Genomic DNA, 27,859 nt, shown 5'->3' with positions numbered 1-27,859 from the left:
CAAGGCCTGTCCCACCCCCCGAAGGACTGCCCCCCCCCCAAAGACCTATGCCATCATTCCTGGCCTGTCCCCCCATTAAAGGCCTGTTCACCCCTTGAAGGCCTGCACCCCCCCCAAGGCCTGTCCCACTCCCTGGACTGCCCCCCTCCCCTCCTCCTGCTTTCGGGAGCGAGGGGAGAGGGTCCGAATCGGGAAGCTGATTTTTTAAAATTTAAATCGATTCGAATCGATTCACCCGAAGTGAATTGGTGAACCGATTCAAATCGTGAATCGGGCAGCAATAGTAATTAGTATCTTCATCATTAGGGAAAGAACCAGAGGCTAATTTTGTTGTACCTGTACAACCTGTAATAATTTCATAAAGTAAGTAAATGATAGCAAATGTTTCCAATAGTAAAATACACTTTGTGTGTCTCTCAAATATCTTTGGAGAGTTCTGCAACATGATCTGTAAAAGATGTTGGACGTAAGTTTCGTTGATGAATCCACTTAAAATGTCTGTCAGCAGTAGGAGTCACTCATGTAATAATATGTGGCCCTGTAACTACAGGTGCAGTCCAATTTGCTCTTGTGAAATTGCACATGTACACCTTGTCTCCAACACTGTATACAGGCGCTGGTTCTAAGACAGGGATGACTTCCTGATCTTTACAGCTGACTGGAGACCTGCAAGGTAAGAAACGTATGCATCAGAAATTTTGACAGTTTGGTCTTATAATAATTTGGAAATTCTCATACGCCTCCCAGTAAGGAGTTCATGTGGAGACAGGCCCCTCTGAATAGGTCTATTTCGGAGAATGTACATACAAGCTGGTAGGCATTTCAGCCAATTATCGTTCAGCTCTACCATTAGCTTGTGTAGTTGTTGTTTTATCAATCCATTGGCCTGTTCAACCAAAGAATTAGAGGTGGGGGAATACACAGATACATATCTCCCCCGCATCATTGCCTGTTTTGAAATTAAATCAATTAATGAATTTTGAAAATGTGTGGCATTTTAAACCAAATTTTGAAGCAAGAGTGAAAAGAATTCATCACATAATTGGAATCAGTGTATAATCAACTGTTTTTCCCTTGCAGTATGCAAAACCTCAAGGGATGCAACTAACTCAGCACCTTGCGCTGAATACCCCTCTGGCATGAAATATTGTATTCACTGTGAGATTTTGTCTCATTCATCCAGTTGGCAAGCTGCAAATCCAACTCTGTCCTCGCTCTGTGACCCAGATAACATGGCCACATAGGATTTCAGATACAGACAACATATTAAGGATTGGTTGATTTTCCTTTTGCATCTGCTCTACTACAAAGCCAATCAGACAGATAATGAAATGGATGAGCAAGGGGTATAGGTTTCACATCTATGCTTGAATGTAGCATTGTGGCTAAGTATATTCCTAATCTTGGGGCTGTGAAATGCAATGTAGTTTGTTGCAATAACTTATGGACTTTGTGAGAAGTATGCACAGTGATAAAATGTGGAAAAATTGTTTCTTTTTTTTTTTAATCTTTATTGATTTTCAAACTTTGACAGTGCAATACAATTGAACATAAACACTGCATAAAACACACTATTAAATACACAATTAATATGTAAAACAATAATTTTCTCCCCCTCCTCCCAATTATTAATACAAGAAGACATATTATGTTATTAAAATATTATGATTAAGTAATTTTAATAATCAAAATACAAGGCTGACACTTCTAACACATCAAATAACAATGTCTGCAAACACTTAAAGTAATTTTCTGTTTACTAGGGGGATTTCCCTTAAGCAGTGGCTGCAATGCACTAATCTGAGTGTTATAAGCTGGGATCCACTGTGCAATAATTTAAAAGTCCCAGTACTGCACAAATTCTTTTACTGTGGTAGGCAGTGAGACAGCAAGTACTTCTTTATGTATGCCATCTCCTGGACTCTTGTCACATTCCCTAAGAGTCATTCCCAAAAATGGAACTGTCCTCTGACAATACTGCAGTTTAGGATTGATTTTATAGCCCAATTGTCTTAGAAACCGAATCAAAGCTACTGTGTATTTTTTACAGTCTGCCTCTGAAGTAGAAGAAATCAGCAGATCGCCTACATATTGAATTAATGTCACATCAGCAGGTAGAGTACCTCTGAAGGTTGCCAAATCGCATGATACTTGTTCAGAGAAGATACTAGGTGCCTCATTGAATCCTTGCGGCAATCTGCACCATTGCAGTCTTTGACCCTCAAACTGAAATGAGAAAAACTTCCTACTCTGTGGTTCAACAGGAATCCCCAAAAATGCATTTGAGAAGTCTAAGAATGATATTCATGCAGCGAACAAGATAGTAGCAGGATTTAAAACTACAGGATATGCACATTCAACAACATTATTCAATGCCCTAAGATCATGAATCAACATCCATCTGCCATTTGATTTGCATATTGGAAAAAGCGGCGTCTTTTATGGAGATGAGCTAGGTTCTATAATACCTTTAGACAGCAGTATGTCAATCTCTGCTCTCAATCCCTCAATAGCTTCCTGTCTCAAGGGGTATTGTGGAACTTCTGGTCCCTGTTTATCAGGTTGCAAGGTTACTTTAACTGGTGTGCTAGTAACAATAAGACCATAGGGGTCATCAGTTTTGGCCCAGACAATATCTGGTAAGGATTGTAATTCTAAAGCAGTAGTCTCAAAATCAAAACCCTTTGCAGGGCCACATTTTGGATTTGTAGATACTTGGAGGGCTGCAGAAAAAATTGTTAATGTTTTATTAAAGAAATGACATTTTGCATGAGGTAAGATTTATAAACTATAAAGAGTTTTACCTCATGCAAAATTGTTATTTCTTTAATAATTAGCGTATAATCTTAGGAAAATCCTAAGTGGTACTAATAATCAATATACAGAAACTGTCAAATAGACCACTTCAATGAAGAGGTCTATACCAACTGTTAAAAAATACGAACAAATACGATTAATAACAGCTGGTACAGACCTCTTCATTGGAGTGGTTTATTTGACAGTTCTTTAATAAGACATTTACTATTTTTTCTGCGGCCGTCACAGTTAAAGTTTAACATCTTTCCTTTCTCAAAACTGACACATTTCAATCACTATATTGAAAAAAAATCATTTTCCCTACCTTTGTTGTCTGTTGTCTTTATTTTTCTGTGCTTTTAACTGTTTCCAGGGCCTTCTTGTCCATTGACTGTTTTTCTCTCCTTCTTCACTTTCTGCCTTGCATCCATCTTTATAACTATAAATAAGAACTCACTCCTAGTATATCAGTTTGTTTTGAAAAACTCATCGATTCGCGATACTCCCATACGATCAGAGTAGAGCTCTAATGGAGAGCGTTATTCCCCCTGGCAGAGCTCACCATCCAGTCATAGCTTGTTTTTTTACAAATCTCTTAGAGCTGGTCTTTTTACTGATGGCATAAATGATTTTTTATATATTTTTCTTGATTATATATGATTATCAAATGAATAAAAACACAATTCTAAGGTAATCTTTACTTAGCTTGAATGAAATATGAGGAGACCTGACATGGAAATTCAAAAAGCTCACTGGAAGCGACACTGCCAACAGAAAGATTTGCTTAGAACTTCACAAGCTAAGTAAAGATTACCTTAGAATTGCAGTTTTTTCATTTGATAATCATATATAATCAAGAAAAATATATAAAAAATCATTTATGCCATCAGTAGAAAGATCAGCTCTAGAGATTTCTGAAAAAAACATATGCTATGACTGGACGGTGAGCTCCGCCAGGGGGGATAACACTCTCCATTAGAGCTCTACTTCTCTGAGTGAATGGGAGTATCATTAATCAATGAAAGAGTTTTTCAAAACAAACTGATAAACTAGGAGTAAAGTCCTTATTTTTAGTCATATATCCTTCTCACTTCTCCTATTTTTTGAACTATAGTACCCTTACTGTAGTTGATTAGATTTGCATCCATCTTTGGCATTAATTTAACATTCAATTTTTCTATTTTTCTGCTTTCTTCTCTAAATCTACTTTTCCATGTCTTACCTTCTCTTCCTATCTCTCTCTCCTTCCTTCCCTATTTCCATGATCTGACATCTCTCTCCTTCCCTCTTTTCCCCCCAGTGTAACATTTCTCTTTCCCTTCCTCCTTTCTGCCCCCTGCAGTCCATCTCCCTTCCCTTCCTCCTTTCTGCCCCCCCCCCCAGTCCAATATTTCTCCCTCCTTTCCACCAATCCACCATTTTTTTTCTCTCTTCCTCCTGCATGCTTCTCTTCTGGTCCTCCTTCCCTCCCCCAACCATCCCTCTCCCTCCATGAGTCCAACTTTTCACTCTCTGCCCTATACCCCTTCCCCAGTGTAACATTTCTCCTTCCCTCCTTTCTCTCCTCCCCATCCATCTCGTCCTCTCCATGAGTCCAACACTTTCTGTCTTTTGCACACTTTCTCTCTCTGTCCTTGCCTTCCCTTGCATGGCATCCTTCCTTCCCACCCCCCAAACCCAACATGCTCTCTCCCTATGCACCATCTCCCTCTCCCCCTCCAGTATGTAGCACCTTTCCTTTCCCTCCCTATCTGCCAGGTCCAGCAGCACCTCTTCTCCTTTCCTTTTACCTCCCCCCTGTCCAGCAGTACCCCTTCTCCCTTCCCTCCTCCCCCCCATGTCCAGCAGCACCTCTCCCTCTCTCCCCCTGTCCAACAGTAACTCTCCTCCCTTCCATTTCCCTCCCCCTGTCCAGCTGCACTGCTCATGTCTAGCAGTACCCCTTATCCCTTCCCTTCTTCCTTCTCCAGAAGTACCCCTCCCTTCTCTAGCCTAGCGGCAGCTCACTGTGTGATTTTAACTTAGCCACACAGCTGCCGCTAGCAGTAGGTTACACACAGTTTCATCAGGCAGCCTCGGGGCCTTTGCTAGGCCGTCCCGTCCCACCTCATTGAAGTGGGCCAGCCTAGCAAAGGCCCCGAGGCTGCCTGATGAAACTGCGTGTAAACTAATTCTAGTGGCAGCTGTGTGCTAAGTTAAAATCACACTGAGCTGCTGCTGCTGGTCCGGGGGAAGGGGAGAGAAGAATTCATATGTCTCCAGAGTTCTCATAATCTTCTTCTTTGGAGGGGGCTTGTGTTTTGATTTCCTACGACCCATTTTGTTGAGCTCAGCCCGTCTCCTTAACACTCACCCAGAACGAGGCCGGCTCTTGCGCTCTCTCCTTCCCCACACAAACAAATCATACACTGTCACAGACACTGCTCTGTTGGAGTCTCCAATGACGGCCGCCACCGCCGACCCTCTTTCCTGCCTCGACACGCGCTGGAAGTGGGGCACCGATTGGCTGACACAGAGAGGGAGGTGTGGGGCTACTGGTTGGAGGAGAAGAGGAAAACAGGAGTCCCAGCAGCATATTGGCAGCAGAAGGAAGGAATTTGCAGGTCAGCTGACGTCAGCACCAGAGCCTCTCTTCCTGCCCAGTGTGCCGTGACAAATCTGAATTGTCACCTTGCTTAGAGCAACCATGGGCCGCAAACTAATACCTGGCGGGCCGCATGTGACCCATGAGCCGCGAGTTTGAGACTGCTGCTCTAAAGGTAATGATCATTTTCTTCAGTAACCAACAGGTATCTGAAGAAAAAATAATTCTCAACTCCATTTGAGTCATCAGATCTCTGCCTAAAAGGTTTGCTGGACATTGTGGTGCATATAAACATGGCTGTGTGACCTGTACATCAAGTAATTCAAAGGTTATAGAGAGAGTCATCTGAGTTTTCCTGATAGTGCCATCAAATCCAGTAGTGAATGTCACTTCTGGGGATAATTTCACTCCAGGAGGCAACTCTTAATACTGTGCATGTGGCACCTATATCTATGAGAAATTCAACTGGATAATTGTTCACTTTAATATTTACATGTGGTTCATCTTTGCCTAACCGAGCTTCTAAAGCTATCAGCTGTAGTCATTGGGCATTTTCAAATGGATTTTGGGATCTGGGCTGCCAGGCAGAAAAATGCTGGAGTTCCTGGGGACATCTCATCTGTTGCCTTTGTCTACAGTTTCAGGAATAATGACCTACATGATTATAGGTCCAACAGATCACAGATTGTGCTTGAGCATTAGATCCATAACCTCTACCTCTAGAAGCCCCTCTGCCACGTCCCCTGTAACGTGGATCCTGTCATTGCCAGGAATAAAATATGTCTCTTATTTCTAGCCAGCATCCATGGCAGACCATTTCCTCATCTAATTCACCCAAATCCTGGTCCCCATCCTTAAGCACTACTTTAAATGTCTTTTTCCCAGAGACAGTCTTTGTCTCTGAAGTTCTCTCTCGCTCTCATTGGGCAATTTGTCTTTATTATCTAATAAATTTTTAACTTGCAGTTCCATTAGTTTATTCTGGAAATGTTTTCTCTCTCTCTCGCTTGTTCTTCCTCATATTGATGCATATAATGCAATAAATGAGCTTGTATATCAGTCCAAGTACAATTTCAAGTCTTACAATTGTATCTAGCTTAATCTGAACTGACTTAGGTAGTGTCTGTTTTAAAGCATTAAAATATAAAGGCAAAATAGTTGGCTCATCGAAGCTGCTTTTAAGTCTGGTGTTCTCGCTTTCCCTGAAACTTAGTAAGATAAGCAAAAATGTCTTCACCATCTTTAAATCTGATTGCCATTAAGTCCATGCATATCTTTTTGAGTTGGTATAGTGTTTTCAAAGAAGCCCATATGCAGGGTCTGTATTTATTAAAAGATACTCCATCATAATCAGAGGAGGTAACGGTTACCCTATCAATACCTGCATCGCCAAATACTTGATTACAAGCCTGCATTCCAATACTGTACTTCTAGCCAAAAGTGCTTTAATATCACCTAAACAAAGAGTCATTCCTGCTGTGATTTTTTCAAACAAAGTTATCCAACCTCCTGCTCCTTGGAACAGAGGTGGTAACTGTCCTAACACTGTATCCATAAAGCTCCAAGGAACATATTTTGAATTTCCTTGAGCATTTTGCATTAATGGAAATGCTTTTATTACTGGACTAGAAATATCATGCCCCTCATTTCTCCCACACATCCAAACCATTGTTCATGTACTCAAAGTTCCATTCTGGATTAGCATATTTCTGCCTTATTAACAATCTAGTAGTATTTAAATGCGCTGTATCTAAAGAACCTGTCAGTGGCCACGGATTTACCTGGCCTTTAAGTCTGCTGTTAAATTCTGCCAAAAACCGACTCCATTCCTTTGTATAAATGTTAGACCCTTCTTTTGCTGCTACATAATCATTAGCCGTTTTATTCTGACATACATAAGTCTGTTCTTGCCCTGACTACTGGATCTGAAACATTAGATATTGGCCAACCATCTTCCGTTTCAGTATCACAACCATCTTCCGTTTCAGTATCACTGTCTTGTTCTCCTTTTATAACAGAATCATCTGGTAGTGCAGATGCATGCTGCCAGTATTTAGCCTTAAAATATGTAGCTAGATTTACTTTTTTAAACTGCAAATAATAATAGTAATTTTGTAAAAATTCAATAAATAAACATTGACTAAATTTGTATATACTGCCATACTGGAGGGTTCTAGGCGGTTCACAACAGCAAGGCTAATACATGCAATGCAAATGAAATACATCAAGATAAAATGCATCAAATTAAAATACATGCAATGCAGATGAAATACATCAAATTAAAATGAAAAAGAACATGTTAAACGTTAGAACAGAATGCATTAAGATACCAAATAGTTGTGGCTTCAACAATTGAATCAGTTTTCACACAAGAACTACCGTAGGTTTCCTTGTAGAAAGGTAGGATGGACAACAATCCTTTAAAATTTGTCTCAATCTTTCTGCTAAATCAGGAGTCTGTGTTGGTGTTTTATATTGCTATCTTCAGGTGGAACTTTATAACCTGCAGCTACTATTACAGGTGGTGCAGAAGGTGATCCCTGATCTGTAACTGGTAAAAATTTGTATGGCTCTAAACTAGGATACAGTTTCCCATCCTGTCTTTCAGGATTTTCACTTTGTCCCCCATAGGGTGGTGGCTCTAAATTTATATTTTCTGTATCTTTCTAAGCTTCTCGGATGGATTTCCACAAATCAAAATACTGTAAATGTGATGTCAGCTTTGCCTGCTTGCAACTTTTACACTTTCCTATAGTATTTTTTTTTAATTTATCATTTTAATCATATTTCAATAAGATACATATTGAACAAATACAATTGTCTTGCACATCAAAATAAAATGAAATTATAAACAAATCAACAATTTCTTCCACTATATCAATACTCTTGTGTAGTCCTCATTATGGAGAGAGACAATTTCACAATCAAAGAAATGATACTATAAGCAAAAAGTTATTAGGAAAAGTACACTTCCCCCTCCCGATTTGCGGCTTTAGGACTCGTGATTTTGATTATTTGTGATTTCCTAAAACCGGAAATCACCCCCAACTCCCCAAAACTTACCTGGTGGTCTAGCAGTTTTTCGGGGCAGGAGCAATCTTCCTACGCTCCTGCCCTGTGCAGATCACTCATCAAAAATGGTCACTAGACCATCAGGTAAGGTTCGGTGCACTTGGCTGCAGCCTTGGGTATTAATCAACTTACGGAGGGAGGTGGGGGTGGTCAGAGCCGGCCCAAAAGTTATTCGTGAATTTTCAATATTCGCGTGCCAACTCTGCCCCCTAATCCCCCGCAAATATTGAGGGATGAGTTTAGTGATACATCCCCATTTGTAATATGGACATGCATACTAAAGCGCACTCTTGGAAATCTGCGTTGTAACTCCTTTCCCAGTTACAATTCTAAAAAGAATTGTAACTGGGAGGGCTCATAAAATAAATAGGCATTCTGACCCAAAAAGATCATACATTTACAAGGATATCATAAGTGAAATTTTGCTCACAATGCATTCACGCTATCTTTCATTTCCAGGAATCTTTTTCTTCTTATCTGTGTAATTCTTGATACATCTGCAAACATCGAAATTTTACTATTCAGAAAATAAACTTCCTTCAGCCTAAATAAGTGCTTCTTTATCTTGATGAAATACAAATGTTACAGGAAGAATTGAACACAATGACTTCCACTTGAGAATTCTTCAATATATTTGATATATCCAATGGACCTGCTGTCGTTGTCTGAGGAATAACCTCAGGATCAGAAAAGGAAGGCTTTTTTTGAGAAACTGGCAAAAAATAAATTTTATGTAGAGGAGGTAGTCCATTATCGGGATATTTGAAAACTTTCAGAAACTTATAAAAAGTGTCTTTAGGTGTCAGTGTCTTAGGGAAGTTTAACAATCTTAAATTCAATTTTTTAGATTTTATATTTTTCTCGACATCCAAAGTTTGTCCTACAAAATAATTCCAATAGTAGATTTTATTCCCTGCACCGACTATTCTAAGGAATTAACTTTTTCTCTCTGGGACTTCAAATCCTCTTCACATTTCTCTAACCGCAAAGATTGAGCCTGGACAAGAGGAAAGATTCCCAGACATACCTTGTAAAGGGAATCTAATGCAGTCCAAATAGTGTCCAAAGTAACCTCAGCGGGTCTAACAAGGGGCTGTAATGTTGGTAATACCCCTCTCTCCGCTGGAACTCCGTTTTCTAAAGATCTTCCAGCCATGAGTTCTGGTGAAGCTGGCGAGCCCGATAGCTCCGGGGGCAGCGGGGAATTCACTGCCAGCATTGCTGCCGAAGTTCCCCTCTCTTGTGGCTGCAAGGGAGGTGCAGGTCCCGCGGGACTAAGCGAGATATCGCTTCCTAGTGCCGACACTTCCTTCACGTTTGGCTCAGCAGAATCACCCCAAGGCAAGGATGAGAAGAAACTCGTGAGTAGTCCTTGCCTCGGTGAGGCAGATTCCGGTTGTCGGGCTGAAGCAGTCACCCTGCCTCGTCTCTTAGGCAAAACAGATTCGCTCAAAGAGATGTAGTATGAAGAAAAAACTTTTCTGGCAAGAGGAGAACTCTGAGCGTCCTTCCACTACGACCTTTTCTATAGTATTTAATAAATTTAAAAGTATACTGTCATCAAGGGAACCCATTTTAAACCAGCCAAGAAATGGATCTTTGGTGGACCACTTATGCCATTTCTTATTATAATCTCGAATACCATGTTCTAACAAAGGAAACTTAACAATAACTTGATCAAGTGGGCTAGACATATTATAACACAACACAATTACTGGTAAAAATATAAAAGAACCACCTTCTACTTACCACGTCAGAAGTCCTCAGCGCTGGTATGTCTGGACTCATGGCAGTCAAGCAAATCCACGTTGATCTCTCCCAACATGAGCCCCTTCACACAAATCCAGGAGCACTACTGATGTACAAGGGCTTGTCAATTCAGACCCTTCAGCTCCCGAAATCTCCTAATTTCTGGAATGAATTACTGCACACAAGGTGGCTAGTAAATTCAGCTTCCAAAAGGAGACAACTCCAGAAGAAGACAAACTCCTCTCTCTACGGAGGCGGTCACCAATATCCAAGGTGGCTGCTATTTACCTGGATACAGGTTCAGGAGAAGTTTCACAGGATGAAAATTCCTCTCTTAGGCAGTAAGAGAAGAGCTTCCTGTCCTGAGGGCTTGTTAAAATTGGACACAAAACACAGAATACTTCAATAAACAGAATATTCAAGTTTATTTAATAAATGCAAAGTAAATATCAAATTAAGAGTAATTTTGTGTTCAAGGAAGGGATAGGAAGACGCGTTCCATTCTCCTGTTCAAATCCCTTCAAAGGCAGTTCTGAAAAGGCTATACGTTTTATCCTTTTCCCCCCGACATCATTTCCAGTATTAACATACAATAGCATGACATACAGACTTGTACATCCTCTGGAGCCTAGTTCATTTACAAAAATATATATTTTCAATATAATTATTCAGTTAATTCTATATCCTGGACCAAAAATAAAATCACAACGTAAAAGACAGACCATACACTTGCTCATCAAGTCCAATAGATGTCAGTGTTACTCTTTTTCTCCATATGACTTCTAAATAACTGTTGACCTATGTGACCTGTTCAGAAATCAAACATGTCTATACCAGCCTGCATCTTAATCTATAAAAATGCTAACATCCATTAGAAATGCAGGCATCCTTTTTGGTTCTCTGTATAACAGGGGTGTCAAAAGTCCCTCCTCGAGGGCCGAAATCCAGTTGGGTTTTCAGGATTTCCCCAATGAATATGCATGAGATCTATTTGCATGCACTGCTTTCATTGTATGCTAATAGATCTCATGCATATTCATTGGAGAAATCCTGAAATCCCGACTGGATTGCGGCCCTCAAGGAGGGACTTTGACACCCCTGTTGTACAAGAACAGATTTCCTGCTCTTCACTGGGAAACTTGTTATCTCTGAATTCATACGTCCTCTTGTATATGGACAATGGCTCATAAATATTCCCTTGTCTTAAAAGTCATAAAATTAACCTTGTGAACTTTCTTAGCACAGATAAAATGCGGATACAGCAATTTACACATTCAATCTTTAATTACAAGGTCTCAGGATTTCAATAGATCTCATTTTAATTCCCTAAACTTTAATATATATTTACTTAGTTTTGATTCATTCACAAAGCCTAGTCCAACAACTCAGTTTTTATATCATCTGTGACACCTGTCACACCTATAAATTCCAGGAATTCTTCTACAATCTTTAGTCACCTTTTCCCAAGACAGTCACAAATGGATCTATTTTCTTGGCAGTTCTGTCAAAAGAACCTGTTTTCATAGGCATTGCTAGACGTGCTCTCTCCTATAACCAGAGCTGCCCCTGGAATAAAAAAGTCTTCTGACTTATGAGTCTAGAAATGTTGATGTACATTGTACAAGATGTGTACATGATACAGGAAAGGCAAGCAAAACAGAACAGAAGGAACAGGGTCTTTCACAGGAAGAACAGTTTTAATAGACAAAAATATAAAATAAAACTTTTACTGGACATTTATCTTCCTTAAAATATAAACAAAAGCATCCGCCTTCAGAAGCATTTATCCAGTTACCATCAAGAGTTAACAGGGTTAATGTTAATTTTTAAAATTCCTAGCCAAAAGTTGTCCCTTTAAAATCACAGGTTCTAGGAGGTGTGACAAGTTTAAACGTTGATCAGTGTCTTTGAACTTATTTAGCTGAAGACTGTCAATATAAACTCTACTTTTGGCTTCTTCTAGGAACTAGTGAATTATTTTATTCTGGGAGAAAACGGTGCTTTGAAAGGGTATCTAATATATTTAAACAAAGACTAACAGTTGGCTCTTATAGCACCACCTAAATGATATGTCTGACAATTACTAAAAGCCTTTTCTAAGAATGTGAATAGATTATATACATAATTGTTTTATTACAAAAAAAAAAAAACATGGGATGGTATGTTAACATTAAATACAAGTTTTATTCCCCCTCCCACCTTTTCGGTTAAGGTTTACCCTTTAGCTAAATAGTGGCACTATTTATCCTCTATCCTGTTAAAACTATACAAATAGTTAAGCCCAGAAAAATATTGTCAGATTGATATGTCCGGCTCTGTTCAGCAGCAAAGTTATATCCCAGTAGTTTTTAGCTATTCAGTTTTTTTAAAGACACAAGTTAGCTGGGCTGCTTATCAGACATCGTTCATAAATGGTTGCACTTACATGACACCGTTTTAAAGCCAAGCTTTCTCGATTGCCTCGTGGTTACTCTGGATTTTATGGCCCACAAGCGCCGTCCATTCCAAAGTCCCGAAAGTTTGTTTACGACGTGCACGGCTGCAGTGTTCGTCTTCCGTTAAATGTTTCGCTTCACACCAGCCCATTTCCCTTTCCAAGCCGCCCAGGGGACCCCCGTCCCACAGTCCTGCTCAGCGGAGGACCTTCAGGCTTTTTTTTTCCTGTTGGTACCGGGCAAACGTCTCTTCTTGCTCTAGATGAGGAGGGGCTGCCCCCGGCTCCGGGACAGCACGCGCTGGTTCCGCGGCTGCTGGATTTCGGGCACCGTCAAGCTGCGCAGGAGGCGGCTCGAGCCGGCTATCACTCCCTCGAAGCTCTGGCGGGGCCGCGGCAGGAGCTCGAAGGACCTGGAGAGCTCCCGGGCCGGGAACAGCGACAGGCCGCGCTCGTTGCCCTTACGAAGAGGCTGCAGGTGGCGGCCGAAGCGCTCGAGCACCTGGCGCGGAAGCGGCTTGGGGCTGCGGCCGGGGACCGGCGGGTCCGGGGCCGCGTCGGCTCCGCTCTGGGCCCTGCGCGCCGCCGCGCCCCCCTGCATGCTGAGCGCCCGCACGCAGTCGCCGTGCCCGCGCACGGTGGCCACCTGCAGCGCGGATTGGCCGGCGTGGTTGGTGCGTTCGGGCCGTAGCCCGAGGCGCTTGAAGGCGCGCAGCAGGAACTCCAGCACTGCGCTGTGGCCGGCCGAGGCGGCGTAGATGAGCGGCCCGTTGCCGTCGCGGTCGGGGATCTCGGGGTCGGCGTTGAACTGCACCAGTAGCTTGACGGTGTCCAGGTGGCCCAGCTCGCAGGCGAGGCTGAGCGCCGTGCGGCCCCGCTCGTCCTCCTCGTTCACGTGCGCGCCCTTGTCCAGCAGCAGGCGCACGAAGCGGAGGCCGAGCGCGGGGTCAGGCAGGCAGACGGCGTGCATGAGCAGGGTGCGGCCGTGCTCCGCGCGCGAGTTCACAATGCGGCTGTCGAGCGCGTCCAGCACGAAGCGCGCCAGGTGCAGCTTGCCCGCGTGCATGGCGTCCAGGAAGGTGCGGGTGCCCGAGCTCTGACACAGGTCGCGGGGTCTCAGCATGGTGCGTTGTCTGCTGCTGTTGCTGCCGCTCTCTCGCGGCTGCCCGGGCTCTTATAGCCTCGGCTCCCCGTCCCCAGGGCGATGGCACGTGGCACGGCTCTTCCCTAGGGGAAACCCTCTTTGGCACAGTTTATTATCATTTTTTGTTGTTGTGGGGGAACCCCAAGCAAATCCCTTTACCGGTTCTACGATCTGTTTTGTTGTCACTAGCGCTTGTCCAGAGGCGCGTAGTTCAGAACTGCGGGATGCGCCAAAGTCTTCCTAGGCGGGAAATTAGTGGAGGGGCTTTAGAGTTTGAAATATAGCTCCTGTTCACGATAAGATGTAGATCTCTTTCTCCTTTGACAGATACCACCATAAGCAACTTAGCAGGACTGTTTTAAATAAGGTTTTAGTATTCGACAAAATTCTTGCTAAAGACTCCCGACTGAAGTTTGTAGGAAGTATTTTCCGGGATTTCCCATCTAATAAATCATAGTTCAAACAATCCCCTGTGCTTTTCATTCCTGGATTTATAAAAAGTCGTCGTCTTAAGACTTTTTGTGTCGAATCTGGTTTGGTGTCCGTTGGAAGAAGAATGTTCTTTAAGGCATAGGCAACACTAATTCATGAAATGCTTATACAATAATTCTGCAAGTACTGTTTTTTTTTGGTTCAATATTTTTATTATTTTAGATTATAAAACAATAAGAAAAGTTATACAACAACTTTAACATAGGTATGACAAGTTATACAGGTATAATACGTACACAGGTATAATATCGATACATGAGCATTTGGTAATATGATTAACACTTTATGCACTATAAGTATGATAGTGTGGCAATATAAACTGGCATCACCAGGAATAATTAGGAATGTCACAGTGGTATATTATAGAGAAAACCTAGCAAGGGCGACATCGATCTATCATTGGGCAGTTTCATGGCATTAATCCAAAGCAAAGGTACAAACTATACCATTATGAGTGAGTCTGATCAGAGGGAAATAATTGAGCTAAGGGAGAAGTCAGATGTGATTTACAGTGACTAATGATCGGGTCCCATATAAGCATAAATTTGTGGAATCTATGCATCCTTTTGGCAGTTATGCCTTCATATTGTAAAATAATGCAACAAATGAAAGTTCGTCAGGATGTTTCCAATCATTTAATATGGTTTTGATAGTTATAATAATTAGAGATTGGAAGAGAGCGATATGATGTTTAGACAGAGTAGAGTTTAGAGCAAACTCACCAAAAAGTATTTTCGCTAAAGATATAGTTTCTTAATTGGTAAAATTTGGGAAATGATGTCCCAAATTTGGGACCAATATTTGAATATGATGGGACAGTAATATATTGTGTGGTCAAGAGTCCCAATGTCCAATTTACAGGACCAACATCTGTTATTTCCTTCCGAGGACAATTTAGAGAGCTTGTATGGTGTCCAGAATGCCCTATGTAATAAGAAATAGCAGGATTGCGTTATAGCAGAGGATCTAAGGAGTTTAAATGTATGTAACCAAATGATATGCCATTGTTGTTTGTCTATTCTGCAAGTACTGTTAAACTCCTTTCTGAGTGGAATCGTCTCTTCTCTTCTTAGAACTACAGTTTCTTTCCTACACTTAACATTTAACATACACAGATTCACTCCAGAGGTAAAAAGGCTCCATCTCGTCAGTTTCTGGCTTTCAAAAAGGTGGCGATGATTTACCATTGACAATGAACTCAGCTGGGCTGAATCGTCTGCAGTGGAAACTAGCTAGCTCTCTGGAGGCTCAGTCTTTAGAGCAACTCTTTAATGACAGGTACCCAGTGGGTTTAGTTATGCACTCAAGTCCCACTGGCTGCTATAGCACAAAATATCTCTTGGATGTTTATATTAGCAAATTTCTTTACCTTATGTCAATGGGGTCCTTTTATCAAGCCGCGCTAGCGGGATTAGCACGTCGCACATTTCATCACATACTAACCCCCGCGGCCGGCCAAAAAACTAACGCCTGCTCAATGCAGGCGTAAGCGGCTAGTGCGGCAGGTGGTTTAACGCACGGTATTACGTGCGTTAAACCCCTTCCGCAGCTTGATAAAAGGATCCCAATGTGTTAACCTTTTTTCATATTTTGAACATAACAAATGCACAAATACACATAGACAATTTTTTTTAATTATCTTGGATCATATAAGAGAAAAATTTTGAGTATGTCATGCTCATTCCTTTTGTTTTAGGTTCCAAAAGCTCAAATGACCTTGTAGTGAATTTTAAGATTCAGCTGGAGTTTTCTGATGGCTAGGGCTTGATCCTTTAGGAATTATTTAATAAATCTGAGAGTTAACATAGCAAATGATGGCAGATAAAGACTCAAATGGTCCATTCTGTCTGCCCAATCATACACGCTGTATAAATTAATCATTTAATTTAAATGGGCCTTTTTCTTAGATATTTCTGGGCCAGAAACCCAGAGCCCTGCCTGGTAGTGTGCTTAGGTTCTGTCTACTGGAGTTGCCGTCAAAGCTCACTCCAGCCCATCTAAACAATCCCAGCCATCGAAGCCCTCCCCAGCCTGACCTCAACTGAATGTCCATATACAAGATACAGACTGTGCAAGTCTGCCCAGTATTGGCCTTATTGGCCATTATTTTCTGATTAAAGATCCTCTCTGTTCATCCCATTCTTGTTTGAACTAGAGAATGACTCAGGGACGAATTTTTCCCCGTTCCCCACAGGAACTCAATTTCCCCGTTCCGTCCCCACGAGTTTTGTCCCTGCCCCTGCCCCATTCCTGTAAGCTCTGCACAAGCCTCGAACACTTGTGATTTTAAATTGTTTGAGGCTTGTGCAGATGAGGACGGAGCTTGTAAGAATGGGACAGGGACAGGAAAAGAACTCGCAGGGATGAGAAAATGAGTTCCTGCGGGGACGGAGAAAAATGTGTCCCCATGCCATTCTCTAGTTTGAACTCTATCACCAACTCTCTCAGGAGCGCATTCCATGCATCAACCACCCTCTCTGTAAAGAAGAATTTCCTAACATTACTCTCGAGTCTACCACCCCTCAACCTCAAATTATGCCCTCTGGTTTTACCATTTTCCTTTCTCTGGAAAAAGATTTTGTTCTATGTTAATACGTATCAAGTATTTGAACGTCTGAATCATATCTCCCCTGTCCCTCCTTTCCTCTAGGGCAGTGTATCGCAAACTGTGCCGCAGCACACCAGGGTGCCTCCTGAGATTTCTGGTGTGCCACTACACACTGGCGAGGAGGGGAGTCGTCCACCCCGGCTGCCTGCCTACAGGACATGCCTCTCGCGGTGAGAGGCACATCCTGTAGGAAGTCAGCCGGCGCAGCTGACTCTCTTCCTGGCCGGTGTCTCTCCTCTTCTCCCTGCACCTTCTGGATCCCTGTAACAGACAGGCCTCCGCGCATGCACAGATGTTGACGCAATGATGTCACGCATGCACGTGATAAAGAACAAAAATGATGGTGTACAGGACACCAAAGTCTTTATTGGACAAACATAAGAATAAAATCATAAAACAGTTTGTATCCAAAAGGACAGATAAGGACGGACCCGACATGGTCCGTGTTTCGAAAAAACACTCCTTCCTCAGGGGTCCTAATCTGTGGTGTATCAATGCAAGAAAACCTGATGGATAAAAACAGTAAATAGCTGAACAACCGTAAGGGCTCTTACGTTATGCAGGGCAAAAAACGATGATGTCATCACGTCGACTTCTGGGTGCCTTTCAATCGGGGCACTGGTTTTAGTGTGCCACCAGTTGGAAAAGTTTGCGCGACCATGCTCTAGGGTATATATATTCAGTGCTTCCAGTCTCTCCTCATACATCTTTTGGCGCAAACCTCCTACCATTTTCATCGCCTATCTCTGGACTGCTTCAAGTCTTCTTATGTTCTTTGCCAGATACGTTCTCCAAAATTGAACACAATACTCCCAAGTGGGGTCTCACCATCAACCTGTACAGGGGCATCAATACCTTCTTTTTTTCTATTGATCACACCTCTCTCTATACAGCCTAGCATCTAATCTAACACACTGTTCTTCAACCGCCGGTCCACGGACCAGTGCCAGTTCACAGAAATTTCCTGCCGGTTCGTGGCCCGATGAGCTGGGTACCCACGTGTCTCCCTCCCTCCTGTGAAGCAGCCGATGTTTTGCTTTCTTCCCCGTGCTGGAATAGCAGTGGCTCTCTTCCCAGCCTCCAGACAGTGGCTTCCTCCCCTCCCCTCAGCTCTGTGTTCTAACCTGCCTGCAGCAGTATCAGTAGCGTAAGCGCAGAGATTCAATTAGGCAGCTGAGTCGTGGTCTGCCTCTGATGATGCAACTTCCTCTTTCCTCAGAGGCGGGCGCGACCCATCAAAGGACCCAAGGCTGCCTAATCGTTGTGCTGATGCTACTGATGCTGCTGCAGGCAAGTTAAAACACTCAGTTGCTGCTAGTCCGGGTAAAGGAAGGTACTGGTGGGATAGAGAAGTGCCTGGCAGCAATGCTTGCTTGTATGGATGCTCTTGGGCATGTTTTGGAGTTGGTCTTGTCACACTGGACTGGAAATGGAGGATGATGAAGGGGGAGCTGCTGATGTTAGGGGTGAAAGGAGAAGGGGGAACTGCTTCTGCTGGTCAGGGGAGTTGCCACACTGGACTGGAAATGGAGAATAGTGAAGGGGGAGCTGCTGCTGGACAGAGGAAAAGAAAGGGAGGGCTTCTACTGGACCTGGAGGGAGAAGAAGGAAGTGCTGCTGGACTGTGGAGAGGGCAGTGGAGAAGGAGGCAGAGAGAGTGAATTGGTGGATGGGGAACAGTGGACTCAAGGAGGGAGAGATGCTAACAACAGGGGGAGAGCAAGGAAGGCATACAAGCCATAAGGTGGGGGGCCTGAGCTCCAGGCAGAAAAGAATAGAGAGATGATGCCCAGAGAAGAGATGCTGTGCATGGAGTATAGGGACAGACACAGAGGGGAATGCTGGATGAAGAAGAGATGGGGTCATAGAAGGGCAATACTGATCACAGGGGTACAAAGGGACAAGGACGCAGAGTGTAGTGGTTTTTATTTCAGTCTTAGTAGTTTGCCGGTCCACAAAATAATTATTTTATTTCCGCCGGTCCATAGGTGTAAAAAGGTTGAAGAACACTGATCTAACAGATAGATTGTTAGTAAGAGCCAAGCATATCTTTCAAAAACTTATTGATCCAGAAAGGAAACTTTTTCCCCAGGAAGTGAATCAATATTTTGCAGAGGTACCCAGGTGGGTGGATGTCAGTTAAAGATGTTTGCTCTGAGTGATGAGAATTGGTTGCTTTCCTTATACAGGTCCTCGTCAACTTACGACCGCAATTGGTTCCGACCAACAGGTCACAAGTCGATCTGGACGTAAGTTGGCCTATACTACCTACAGTATTTTTTACCTCTCCCCCACGTACCTTTTCCCTGGTGGTCCAGCGGTGAGGGGTAAAAAATAGTTAGTATGGGCTGGGATAGGAGATGGGGGAGACGTCATAAAATCAAACCATCATAAGTCGACGAGGACCTGTATATATATATATATGCCTTATATTGTATATATGTGTGTGGTTGTTAAGATTTAGGAGCTCAGTATGCACATTGTGTAAGAAGTTAAGAACTTAGAGTCTGAGTACAATGGTTAGAAAAAGAAAGTATATAAAGAAGTCCATCACATCTAGAACAAGATTTGTCTTTATTGTACTAACTGGTCAGTGCTACGTGAATTCATCAGTTTACATTGGAAATGGACTCTCAGCTTTGATTTACAGAGATCAGATGAGCAGTTCCTGTGCTTGAAATCCATTTCCAGCTTTTAGCACAGCGAGGAATTCCAGCACCGAGTCACCTGTTAGGATTTTTTTTTTTTAAGCCAGCAGATCAAACTAAAAGGAAAAAGCAGTACATACGATGTTTTACATGATTTTCCTCTCGTATTTTTAGCTGAGGATGATATTCTATTGTCATTCTTTAGGATATCTCTTGCTGTGCCACCACCTGCTCCCTAGATTGGAAGACTGAAGCTGATGAGCCTTTGGGCTTGTGAGGATGATTAAGGTTCACTGATTGCATGTGGATAGCCTGCAGCATATGGCATATGTTTACTTCTTTTTTTTTTTTTTTTGGGGGGGGGGGGGAAGGTCAGGAATACTCTCCTGTTATCAGGCCAGATTTTAAAAAACGAAAAACTCCTCTCTGTTAAATCTACAGTAATTATTCTGTTTTCTAAAGAGCACATATGGGATACCCAGTAAATGAGGATCTTGGTGGTGTATTAGAAAGGAGCTGCTTCTGTGACTTTTAGCTCTATGGAACGAGGTCTTGATTTATATTTGCCTAAAAATACATCCCACAGACATACTAAAAAGTGGAGAGGTTTCGCAGTAGTGAAGGTGAGAGATTCCGTACAAACGTAAGGAAGTTCTTTTTCACCCAGAGAGTGGTGGAAAACTGGAACGCTGTCGTAGGGGAAAACACCCTCCAGGGATTCAAGACAAAGTTAGACAAGTTCCTGCTAGACCAGAACGTACGCAGGTAAGGCTAGACTCAGGGCTCAGGTCCTTGACCTGGGGGCCGCCGCGGGAGTGGACTTCTGGGCACGATGGGCCACTGGTCTGACCCAGCAGCGGCAATTCTTATGAATCTGGAGTGCTTAGAGGGGGGGGGCCCTCACCTTTTTCTTGCTTCTTTTGAGGATCACCTGTGTGAGAAGCAGTTGGTCAGATATGCTGAGCAGTCCAGTCCCAAATGGAAGTGCTGTGGTAGAGGATGAGGGTTCTCCGTTCCCCTCAGCGTGGGTATTTCTGTAGGGTGTTATTGTATGCTGAGAGGCTGGAGAAGTTGGGGCTCTTTTCCCTGGAAAAGCGGAGACTTAGAGGGGATATGATAGAAACTTATAAGATCATGAAGGGTATAGTGAAGGTAGAGAGAGACAGATTCTTCAGACTGGCGGGGGCAACAAAAACTAGAGGGCACTCTAAAATATTGAAGGGAGATAGGTTCAGAACAAATGCTAGGAAGTTCTTCTTCACCCAGAGGGTGGTGGACACCTGGAATGCGCTTCCAAAGGGGGTAGTTGAGCAGAGTATGGTTTTGGGTTTCAAAAAGGGATTGGATGAGTTCCTGAAGGGTAAGGGAATCCAGGGGTACAATTAGAGGGTTACTATACAAGACAAAATGCTCTTGAGTAACAGATCACTACAGGTCGTTGACCTGGGGGGCCGCCGCGGGAGCGGACTGCTGGGCATGATGGACCTATGGTCTGACTCAGCAGAGGCAATGCTTATGTGCTTATTTATTTAATTCGTTTTCTATCTTTTTTTCCCCCAAAGAGCTCAGAACATGTTTGACTGTTTACTGTTTTTTTAATGTTGTTATTCTGGCTAACATACCCTACATTTGTGGCATTGCTGCCTCCCTCTGGTAGTGGCAGCATCTACATTTTTGTCTCATGGGTATGTTTCACCCCACCTAATAAAGTTTCAATATATTATTCTGCCCAATCTTTAACTCTTGTTTTCTAAACCCTTAGTTAGGTGCCACCGACTCGTGCTCTAATCCCATTGACCTGATGAATTACAGATCTAAAAAGAGACCGGTTTTGTGCTAGTCCGGTAAGGTCCTCCAGCGTCATCCCCATGGTTGTTTTCAACATGTCCAGCCATCTGATTGCAGGTCGCCCTCTTTGTCTTAGTCCCCTTGCAAAACGGCGCAGTTTATCCTGCCACTGCTCTGCATGGGATGCAAAGGATAGCTACAAATGTTGCAGCTCCATCAGCCACCCCTTTCAAGCCCTCATATGTGGCTGCCCCATCCCGTTTGTCCAACGAGAAAGCAAGCTTACTTAACCTGTAGTGGGGGGCTCTTCACAGACAGTAAGAGTAACGACCAACACCATCTCAGCTGCCACCACCTCCTGGATGAATTGGCCAATGTTTGGGACTCACTGAGGGAGGAAGTAGGTGAACTCATGAACGGGACCTACACCCATGCTCAGAAGGAACTTTTCAAAATGTCTTTCTGAGATCTGTGAGAAAGTACTTCTGTAACTGTTCAAGACACTGTCAGATGCCATCATCTACAAGTAGCTGACTGAAGCCGCTGTCCAAACAGAACATCTTTATCCTTGTTTTGTACCTGTCTAAAAAAATTTTTGATAGCAGAGGCTCTGTGTGGGTTTGTTTCAGTTGAGATACAGGTAAAGTACAGGATGCTGAACAGGAAATAGAAACGTGGACTTCATGATCTGAGGCTGAGCTACTCTGATGGAAACTGTAAACAAAAAGTCATTGAAGCGTTATAATATTTTAAAAATAAAATATGTGTCATAGATTACAATTTTAATTGTATTTAAGTGCTTTTATAGTGTAATATGATTGTATTATATGTTGCACTTACTTATGGCTTCAACATGAATAAAGATATTTAAAATAAAAAATAAAATTCAGCTTGAACAATGCTACTTTTTTAAGAGAAGGTCCTCCCAGCACCAAAACACATTGATCTGCATTCCCTTTGTGGTGGGAAAGAGGAAATTATAATTTAACCTGGAAGAGGATCAGAACTGGCAAACCTACACACGAAGTAAGGCTAAAATTACAGCAAATAAAATACACCTTCAAAATTCAATACAGGCATTCTTTTAGTTTGTACCAATAGGATTGCCATATGGTGTCAACTAATAAGGGAAACACCAAGGCTGTATTTATTCAATTTTCTATACCAGTGGTTCCCAACCCTGTCCTGGAGGACCACCAGCCAGGATAGCCCTAATGAATATGCATGAGAGAGATTTGCATATAATGGAGGTGACAGGTATGCCAATCTGCCCCTTGCAAATTCATTAGGGCTGTCCTGAAAACCCTCCAGGATAGGGTTGGGAACCACTGGTCTATTCCACTCTCCCGAGCTCAGAACGGTTTACGTGAACATGAATTTATTCAGGTACTTGAGCATTTTCCCCTGTCTGTCCCGGCAGGAGCCCACTTCATAGAATTATAGATATAGATCTTTGTTCCAGCCAGCAGATCTGCAAATGCTAGAGCTGTCTAGTATTAAATATGCTTTAAGTTTGTACAGTATATTCTTAACAAGAGGAGATTAAGGGCTTGAAAGACCAAACATTTTTTTGGCCAATCAGGTTAGAGAGTTGCACGGGGACAGAAATCCCACCCATTCCCATCTGTCCCCGACAGGATCCTCTCTGTCCCAACCCATCCCCGCAAGGAATTACCTCCATTCCCGCCCGTTCCCCATAAAAAGCAGCAATTACTTCTGACAGGATCATCAATTCCACAGTTTCCGCTGCTGTTTTCCTTGTGGAATCTCTTTGGTGGAACCCTTTTTTTGTTTTCTGTTCAGGTAATTAATTTATAAACCCTCTCTTTTACTAAGGCTGACGTGTCCATTATATTATATGGAAGAACCCTGCTTCCAAAGCCTTCCATCCCCGTGGGAGTCCCGTTGGCTAAAGGGGGGTCCCCGTGGGAGTCCCATGGGCCAGAGTGGGGCCCCTGTGGGAGTCCCGTGGGTTAGGGGGGGATTCCCGCGATCCCCGTTCCCGTGCAGACCTCTAAATCAGGCCCTACTGTTTAAAAACAGGCATAGAGAAGAGTGCTGATTTCCTGGTGACTGGTACAAGAAGGCTGCCCTACCCTGCCACCAAGAAAGCAAGTTCAGTTAAAAGGAGGTTTCCATTTGCTCCTCTGTGAATTGTGGTTATTATGCTGCCATTTGTGGCCCAGGGTGAGGTCACAGAAGGTGTTTCATTGTTTACTGGGCTCCTGTGATTCCAGCATCAGGTGTAGATACATAATTAAAGTAAGTTTAATTCCAAAACAGTTGGTTCTCAGCTGGTGAGATGGTTTCTAAGGGAAAGTGATAAGCTGCGAACCATACTGCTGCCTTCTTTGGAATGACTGCAAAGAGAAAATAAAATCTATTGCCACCCAAGCTCAGACAGCTGGATTGCCCCAAAACAGTAAACAGATTTTAAAGTAAACTCAGTTCAGGTGGATAACCCAGATACTGATGTGCATCCTCCTGGAGGAAAACAGTCTACACCAATGGTTCTCAACTCTATCCTAGGGGACCACCAGCCAGTCGGGTTTTCAGGATATCCCTAATGAATATGCATATAATATAACGAGACAGGTGTTTTGCAACAATACAATGTCTTTAATGTATAACTTTAATTATAACATCGTTTTACACAATAAACAGAATAAATGGATCCATCTTACACTTCCGGTTAATAAAATCTATATTAGCCACCTACACCGTGTCTTGGTAGAAAACCTGAAGCTTATTCAAAGTTCAATCAAAAACCTTTTCTGAATTAATCCATCCTATTGCTCTGCATAGTCTGTAGATTCTTACACTTTTCACACGCACTTTTATGGGTTCATTGGTACTCAGACAAGTTGGAAAAATGCCTTCTTATTTCAGTTTAGACTGTGTCCAGCGAGCCCGACATAGCACTACGTTTCGCTATTATTATGTCATCAGGAGTTGAAGCTGTGGCAGGTAGGTTTTCAACTTTTACAACATAAATACCTACTTTATTACATGATCCACTGCCTGCTAAACATGCCAATTGATATACAACATAGTTCAAATTATGGACAAAGACATACCTGAAATCCTTCAATTCATCATATGATGGCAACTGCATGGGTTCACAAACCCTCCAAAAGAATCCAAAGAGCTGGATATCCCTAACTCTTCCCTTCCCTTCCCTGTTTTTAACTATCCCAAACCCCTCCCCTGGCCCTATCAGAAGACTCGGGGGGGGGGGGGGGTATCACAGAATGTGCCACTCCCAACAGGTTCCGTGGTGCCCCATTGAAAAATGATCCTCTGCTCCTTGCGCAGAAATATCTTTTTGAAACATCTCCCCCTCTATTGGGTTGTACTACCATGAGTACAACAAACCTCAGCTCCTCAACTCTATGGCCCGCCTCTTCCCAATGATTGACCAATGGGGTGTCCAACTTCTTCCAACGCAGATTGCTAAGATGTTGAGCAATCCGCTGTTTGGTAAGAATGAATATGCATGAGAGAGATTTGCATACCTGCCACTTCCATTACATGCAAATCTCTCTCATGCATATTCATTAGGGGTATCTTGAAAACCCAACTGGCTGGTGGTTCCCCAGGACAGGGTTGGGAACCACTGGTCTACATCACAGTGGTAGTACTTTGTTTGTACTGACCAAGCAAGTCACTGATGCAGTTAGAATAAGCAAGAGAAAGGTGAGACTGTGGGAGAGCTGCACAGAAAGCACCACTTTGAATGGGAAACAAAGTCACACGGGAGAAATGGTGATACAGATTATGTTCAACGTAACTCAGCCTTATGTTTCTCCTCTTTTTCCGGTTTATCTGAAATGATGATGCTGTACTATGCTCTATTTGTTAATAGAAGAGATTTTAAAAAAAAACAACAATGTGGCACAAACACGGAGGAGGCAATATAATGATCTGTGCGGAAGAACTGTGAAGTGAAAAAGATGTTTGCTCCCAATGCAGTAAACAAATGGCAAAGAAATTACGCTGGCATTAACAGGGCTGCCTCAAAAGAGTCCAGCATCTCCCCTTCCCTTTTCCCTCCCTTGAGGTATTCAGCATCTCTCTCCTTATCTTCCTTTGTCCTTCATGTGTCCTTGCACTCTGTTGCTTCTGATATGCTACTGTTACCAAGGGCTCTTTTTACAAAGGTGCGCTAAGCGTTTTAGCGCGTTTAGCGTGTGCTAAATCAACGTGTGCACTAACCTCTAATGTGTCCATATGATAACATACACGTGTTAGCGTTTAGCGTGCGATAATATTTATTGCGTGCTAAAAAGCATAGCGCACCTTGGTAAAAGAGGGGGTAAGTCTTTCCAGGCCTGTAGCTCTAAAGAAGAACCACATGCTATTGTGGTATTATGCAGTGGTCTTAATTTTGATTTTCTAATGATTTATTTATTTAATTTGATTTATATCCCATCCTCTCCAAGGAGCCCAGAACGGGTTCCAAGGTAACAAACACAGCAATTAGCAACAAGGAGCAGAAGACTATGGCAGTAGGGTATTCTGAGATGCGTTTAGCTCAATTGTTCTGGATTAGCAGACACTTGGAGCCTGGAGCATGCACAGGGAGAGAGTCAGTTGAACATCTATGAAGAATACAGTGGTTCGGGAGTAACAGTTTGAATCCTTGCTTATCCTGAGGAATCAGATGAAGAGGTAGGCTTTTATTGCTTTCCTAAAGCTCAAAAGTCCATTAAGGGAGGTAGTTGATTCCATTATTTTGGTAAGAAGTGAGAGTATGACCTTCGTCTGGCACTTTCTAGTTGGAGGCTCGGACCAGGGGGTATTTTTTTTTTTTTTTAGAAATAACGCACAAGCAAGAAGAAAAATAATCAAACAAAGTGCACAGCGACTCCTGAATAAAATAAAGAAGCCGCAGTGCTAGAAAGGCACTTAGAGAAACGCAGAGAAGAGAGACAGGGCATGTTGAGAATATACTGCCTGCTTGTCCTGGGATAAGATGTTTCCTCCTGGAAGCAGAGGGGTCTGAGACATAAGGTGGGAGTTTAGTTGATATGTGGCTGGGTGCCATGTTGTATAAGGACTTGAACACAAGTACTAAGCCTTTGAAGATGCAGCGTTTGCCTATGTGTAGCCAGTGGGCTGACGCTAGCGCTTGGGATACTAAATCGCGGATGCAAAGGTTTTCTTCACTAGACTGATTGCTGCGTTTTGTACATGGAGACACTTTATATTTTTTGCCATCAGTCCATTGAATAATGCATTGCACTGGTCCATGAGGGAGAGGACAAAGGCATAGAGGAGTTGTCTAATTTCTTACTTTCTGTAGTTGTTGTAGATAGTAGAACGAAGATCAGACCACTTGCAAGATATGGTCGGTAAGTGATAAGTTAGAGTCAAGAAGTACCCCTAGGCTGCGTACTTGGTTCTTGGAGGTTATGGTAGATGAATCCCAGGAGAGAGGAGTGGTTGTAGGCGCAATGTTCTTTGTGGATCCAAAGGAGTTCAGCATTTTGTTTTTTTTAATTCTTTATAAGTTTTGAAAAATCGTTTACAAGCAATTACACTTGTTACATGAAATATGAAAAGAAAATAATTACAGGAAACAGTAATTTATAAAAGGAAAAAAGACCCCAATATGCTATAATAGGGGGGGGGGGGGCAGCCCAGGAAATTATTGGATCCTAAATACACCATATAAATATATTTTTAAAGAATAGCTTTAACGGACAACTCCTCTACTTTTTCTTCTTTTATCCCCTGGAGATGTTTTTTAAGTCCAGGAATGCTCTCAACTGGTCTGGAACATAAAACACATATTTCACACCAATAAATCTAACAAGACGCTCCAATCCAAGATGGCGATCTAGACAGACGTGCAGCGCTGAGCTCCGTGCTGCTGTCGTCTGACTCATACCCACGTGTTGATTTTTAGCGGTTTATTAAACCGCTTACAGATTTTTCTTTTCAGAGCTGTCCTGCTTGTCTTGTACAGCTCTTTTTCAGCGATGGGAAAAAGGAAGGGAGCTAAGCGGCCAGGACCTCCAGTGACCGTAAGCTCCAAACCGATGAAGCAGACGACGTTGGACGCTGGATTGACGCGCCAGCCAACGAAGGCTTCCCTGACTTTGGGAGGAATGCCGAGTGAATCGGCAGACCTTAGTATTGATCGGGCATCATTGAGCCCGATTCAGAGACAGGCACCTTCCCAACCTGGGAGCAGGAATCCTGCATCGGAGGAGGTGGACCAGCTGTTCCAGGGAAGAGTGCAGCTGCTAAGCCCCAGAGAGAAGGTGGGAGTAGAAGAGAAGGGAGGACAATTTTCCACCACAGGACCAACAACGTCCGCTGCAGGAATGAGTGAGATACTGCCTGCTCCGCATGAACAGTTTGGGGAGATCATAAAGCCTGATAAAGTCAGCATGGACAACCTGTGGAAGGCCATAACCACTATGGACTCCAACCTTAGAAAAGCTGTCAATATGGTGCGTTCGGACTGTGCTGTTATTAGCTCCAGGTTAATGCACAAGGAGTAACACTGAAGGAACATTCTGTAACTATTAAACAA

General features: G+C 42.9%; 1 protein-coding gene across 2 annotated transcripts; it reads right to left on the bottom strand.

Moving 5' to 3' along the window:
• Positions 1–169: 169 nt before the first annotated feature.
• ANKRD63 (ankyrin repeat domain 63) lies at positions 170–13,800 on the bottom strand. 2 transcript variants are annotated; one of them, XM_033952954.1, is made up of 2 exons: positions 12,627–13,800; positions 170–666 (listed from the first exon to the last, which is right to left on the bottom strand). In XM_033952954.1, exon 1 carries the CDS (start codon positions 13,756–13,758, stop codon positions 12,895–12,897), a length of 864 nt encoding a protein of 287 aa, XP_033808845.1. In that variant the 5' UTR covers positions 13,759–13,800; the 3' UTR covers positions 170–666; positions 12,627–12,894. The 2 variants fall into 2 exon arrangements, with proteins under 2 accessions (XP_033808845.1, XP_033808844.1); XM_033952953.1 differs by lacking the exon at positions 170–666 and adding an exon at positions 10,608–11,767.
• Between the last annotated feature and the right edge of the window lie 14,059 nt (positions 13,801–27,859).

The sequence above is a fragment of the Geotrypetes seraphini genome, chromosome 7 (genome assembly GCF_902459505.1).
Source record: "Geotrypetes seraphini chromosome 7, aGeoSer1.1, whole genome shotgun sequence".
Taxonomy (NCBI): Eukaryota; Metazoa; Chordata; class Amphibia; order Gymnophiona; family Dermophiidae; genus Geotrypetes; species Geotrypetes seraphini.
This window is presented reverse-complemented; position numbering and strand designations above follow the sequence as displayed.